Source organism: Salvia miltiorrhiza, chromosome 7, assembly GCF_028751815.1.
Source record: "Salvia miltiorrhiza cultivar Shanhuang (shh) chromosome 7, IMPLAD_Smil_shh, whole genome shotgun sequence".
Taxonomy (NCBI): Eukaryota; Viridiplantae; Streptophyta; class Magnoliopsida; order Lamiales; family Lamiaceae; genus Salvia; species Salvia miltiorrhiza.
The window spans coordinates 31,304,425-31,309,326 of record NC_080393.1 but is presented as its reverse complement, the minus strand read 5'-3'; the positions used below and the strand labels follow the sequence as shown (position 1 = coordinate 31,309,326).

Genomic DNA, 4,902 nt, shown 5'->3' with positions numbered 1-4,902 from the left:
TGCCTATACATAGAGCCAAAATGAAATTAACCGCTTACATTTATTTAAACCATACTTTTCGACAGTTAATTCCAGTTTGGCCCTATGTATCGGTGGTCAATCACATTTTTGGGTAGATAATTTAATTTGGGACTTTATAATGATGTTTTAATTTAACAAATCGATTATTAGATAGTGTAATTTATTTTTAGTTATTTTTATTTTGATAGTAAAAGATGTACATATGGACATAAAATATGAGTGAAAGTGAATATGATAAAATTTGGATTGTTGTGGCATAAGATTTCACTTTATGCCAGTCTTTTGTGGCATAAGATTTCATTTTGTGGCATAAAATTTGGATTGAAAGTGAATATCAGTCTTTTGTGGAAAATTTGGGACTATCGCAATCAAGCAACTTTTAATGAGGTGGTATATCATCAGCGCACTATTTCTAGCTTTCTCAAGGTGGTTTTCAAGGAGGGTGATTCGAATTTTGCTAAGCTTGGCACGACCAATAATTCTTGGTTTGATTATCTGATTCTGATGCGGCAGATTGGGGTTGAGACTCGTGCGGCTCCCCCGCCTTCCATGATTGAGGTTCATTGGTGGCCGCCGGTGGGACCTTGGATGAAAGTGAATACTGATGGATCGGCCTTGGGTGCTCCTGGCAGCATTGCTGCAGGAGGGGTTTATCGGGATCATAGAGGTTGGGTCCGTGGTTGTTTTCACTTCAAACGGGGCCTTGGCTTTGCTTTTGAAACGGAGCTCTTGGCGGTGATCTATGTTATTACTATTGCTCACCATAAAGATTGGCGGCATCTTTGGCTTGAGGCGGATTTGGCTTATGTTGTTCGGCTTCTGGACTCTCATTCTCTTGACATCCCTTGGCGTTTTCTGGCTTCTTGGAAATGGACTCTGAGGCTGCTTCAGGATTTACGGCTCTAGGTCTCTCATATTTATCGTGAGGGCAATATTGTGGCGGATTTGATGGTGAATCAGGATTGTTCTGAAGGCTGGTGGCCTTATGCTTTGGATGAGATTAAACATGCGGTGCCCCTTGATATGTCCACGTATAGCACTATTCGGATTAAGTATTGATGTGATGGTGTTTGGTTTTTCTTCGATGACCTTGGTTCCATCGTTTTTCTTTTTGTCTTGCGTTGGTGTTTGTTTTGGGACGTTCTCCAAACCCTCTCGAGGTTGGGGTTTGGGGTGTCGGATTCCTTGGTTTGCTCTGCGGTAGATTCTCTTGTCTGCCGGTGTTGAGGGTTGTTGTGGGAGCTTATCGGTTCGAGATGAGTCTTGTCTGTTTGTCGTTATGATCTCGAGGCATTGGACATTTCTTCTTAGAGCTTTTTGGTGGTCTGGTTGGGTGTTTTGTTGTTGGATGTGAGATGTTCTCCATACCTTTTTTCAACTCGTGGGTGCGCTCAGGGTTGGGGTCTGTGGAGTCGGGTCCTTATGGCTGTTCCGCGGCATTTCTGCTGGCGTCGAGAGTGTTTGGTGGATCTCCGCTGATGTGGTCATGAATCGAGTGGCGCTCCGTCCTTGGTCGTGGGTTTCCTGCGGCGTTGGACGTGTTTCTTGCAACCAGTGGTTTATTTGCCGGTTGTGGGTTCTTTTAGCTGGGGGTTTCCCTCTTCATCTTGTTGTCGTGGTTTTTCTGTCGCGCTTCTTATTTTATGTTCTTTTGTTTACTTCTCTCTTGTTGTTTGGTTTATGGTTAGTGAAAGCCGGGATTGTTTGGGGGCGATGGTTAGGTCGGAGTCCCGAAAATAGTCCTTCCCGCTTTCACACCATTTTTGTCTCGCTTTGTTTCTTCCTTAGACGAGCACTCTTTTTCCTTATTGCGGTTTTTCCCATGGAGTTTTCAGTAATAAGGTTTTAACGAGGCTCGACCCTTAGTCTGCTTTTCCTGTGCTTTCAAGGGTTTTCTTTAAGGTTTTTTTTTTTCTTGGGTTAAGTATCAAATAAGCCCCTAACGTGAAGCCCCTTATTACGTCTAACACCTTATGGCAAGGGGTGTGTCAACTAAGCCCCTAAACTACTTAATTTCGGACAATTAAGCCCTTCGCCCTAACGGACATTTAACTCCGTCTATTTTTTTAATTTTTTTATTTATTTTTTATTTTTTTCGGTGGGCCCCACCTATTCTTAATAATTTTCTTCAGCTTCTTACACCGGCTCGGCGACGGGAGATCCGACGCCTTCGGCCGCCAGACGAAGTACGTGCCGGTCGGAACGCTCTTGAGCTCGTCGGTTTCCGACAGCGGATTATCATTGTCGTCGTCGATGCGATCTTCGAGGAGGAGCTGACTCATCGCACTAATCGTCTCCGCCGCCGCCGTTGCGCAGCAGGAGATTGCAATTGAACACCGGAAAGATCAGGCCGAGCTTGCCGTCGTAGACGAAATCCTCGGCTGAAAACTCCTTGAAATCCTTGCGCACCAGTGATAATTCAAAATCTTCGTCTTCTTCGTTGTCGTCTCCGCCCTTCTCTGCGGCGATTTGGCTGTTGAAGCTTGGGCTCGTGGATCTCATTATTAATCTCTGGACCTCAATTTTATGAGCAAAAGCAGCGGCAAAAAATTTCATTGATTTTCCATTTGGTTTGGAGATTTCAATTATCAGATCGATTGCAGATCTCGCGGGAGATTCCTCATCGGAATCGGAGCAGTCATTCTGATTTTGGTCGTTGCCGAGTAGCGTGACCTTAATTTCCTCTCCGTCGAGCTCCCTCGTCAGCGTGATGCGCTCGCGATCACTGGGAGTGTGTTGCAATTTGAAAGGGAAATCAGCTAGGGCTGCTGGCCTCTGCACACCATCAATTAGATAGAAAAAAAGGATGATTATACATAAATTAAAAGAATCAAGTGGGTGTGTTTGGTTTCGGAATCCAATGCATCAGCGAGGATTCTGTGAGCGTCGATTACGTAGCACTCGAATGGGGCGGCGGCGGAGAAACGACCGCGACGAATGAGATGATTGGGTTAAATGGTGGGGCCCACCGAAAAAAACAAAAGAAAATACAAAACAAACAAACGGAGGTAAGTACGTGATAGGGCTAATGGCTTAATTGTCTGAAAATAAGTAGTTTAGGGGCTTAGTTGACACACCCCTTGCCATAGGGTGTTTGACGTAACAAGAGGCTCCACGTTAGGGGCTTATTTGATACTTAACCCTTTTTTCCTTTATTCTCTTTTATATATAATCGCATTTTTAATAAGATTTCACTTTATGCATGCATTTGATTGCACATGAAATAATATAAGTAGATGCGTATTAAATGAACATTACATTTCACATCAATTTGTAGAAAGAAATCAAACTTAATGAGGTGTTCCGGAATGAGAATACACAAACTAAAAAACTCATATTTACGTGTTTTGAGAGAGCAAATTGAATAATAGAAAGAAAAAAAATTAAAACCTTTTAATGCGAGAGATGGAGCAATTTGTCTTGCATTTCCTATTGAAAAGATAATTTTCTTATTAAGTTATAGTTTGTAACTCAACATGGTTGTTTGTATTTTGTTATTAATTAAGGGAACATATTTTATGAAATAAATTTATTATTTAAATATTTCTAGTATTTTAGAAAGACATTGAATATCTTCCTAGTATAATAGAGTGTTATAAATACAAAAAAATAATTAGTTGCCAAAAATCATTAGCCGGTGGCTAATGCCGCCGATCACATGGTCAGCGGCTATCGCCAACTAATGAATTTCAGCAGCTAATCACCTTTTCAAGCCAATTTAAATTTTTTTCATATGAAATTATATTTTAATATTATTTGTTGTAACTTAACATGTTTGTTTTTATTTTGTTATTAGTTAATTGAGCATGTTTTACGATTAATTATGAAATAAATTAACTATATCACTTTTAGATCATTTTAGGAAGGTATTGAACATATTTCTAATATATTAGAGTGTGATATCTATATCTATTATAAAAGAGTCTTAGTTTTAAAAATTTGATTTGCCTATTATATCCTTCATATATAGAATTAATTTAAGGTCAATTAATTGTGTAATTAATATATTATACATATAATATATCTATAAATATATTATGGTTTATATATCCTTTATATTTTAATAGTTATTTAAGTAGTAGTATCCATTAAGACTCTTCATCATATAAGTTACTTTTTTTTTATTATATATAGAATTAATTTAAGGTCAGTTGTGTTATTTAATATATTATACACTATAAATATATTATAGTTTATCCTTTATATTTTACTCCCTCCGTCCGCCAAGATTATGTAAAAATTACTATATTTGGCGTCCGCCAAGATTATGTCATTTTCCTTTTATGGTAATGGTCCCATCATCCTCTTTAATATTTTATCCTTACTAACACTCTTTATTTACAAAAAATCCACTCAAAATTCAATCTCAACCACACATCTCATAAAGTGGTGGGACCATTTCTCCACTACATCAAAATCATCACCAATTTTATTAAATCCCGTGCGCAAGCAATTTTACATAATTTTGGCGGACGGATGGAGTAATAGTTATTGAAGTAGTAGTATCCATTAGGACTCTTCATCATATAAGTTACAATTTTTTATTATATAATTTTAATAATTTAGAATTAAAAAATACAAAGAATTACAATTTTAATTTTGCTTGAATCTTTGGAATTAAAATTAATTATGTAAAGATGAAACCTATAAAATAAATATGAAGACAAAATTAGGTGATGTTTAATTAAATCAAATTAGATTTTAATTTTAATTTTATGAGTTCTATAACATTATACTTTTAAAATATTAATCAATAATTGGTTCAAAAAATACATTAAAGTGATAAATATTGCTATAAAATGAAATAAAATAAAATATAATTTACACGCCTAACAATTTATTCATTAAAATAATTCATTTTTACGTGCGAACGCACGTCAT

General features: G+C 37.4%; 1 protein-coding gene across 1 annotated transcript; it reads right to left on the bottom strand.

Moving 5' to 3' along the window:
* Nucleotides 1–2,307: 2,307 nt before the first annotated feature.
* Nucleotides 2,308–4,902, bottom strand: LOC130994088 (uncharacterized). Its single transcript, XM_057919122.1, has 2 exons — nucleotides 4,894–4,902; nucleotides 2,308–2,796 (listed from the first exon to the last, which is right to left on the bottom strand). Exons 1-2 carry the CDS (start codon nucleotides 4,900–4,902, stop codon nucleotides 2,308–2,310), a joined length of 498 nt encoding a protein of 165 aa, XP_057775105.1.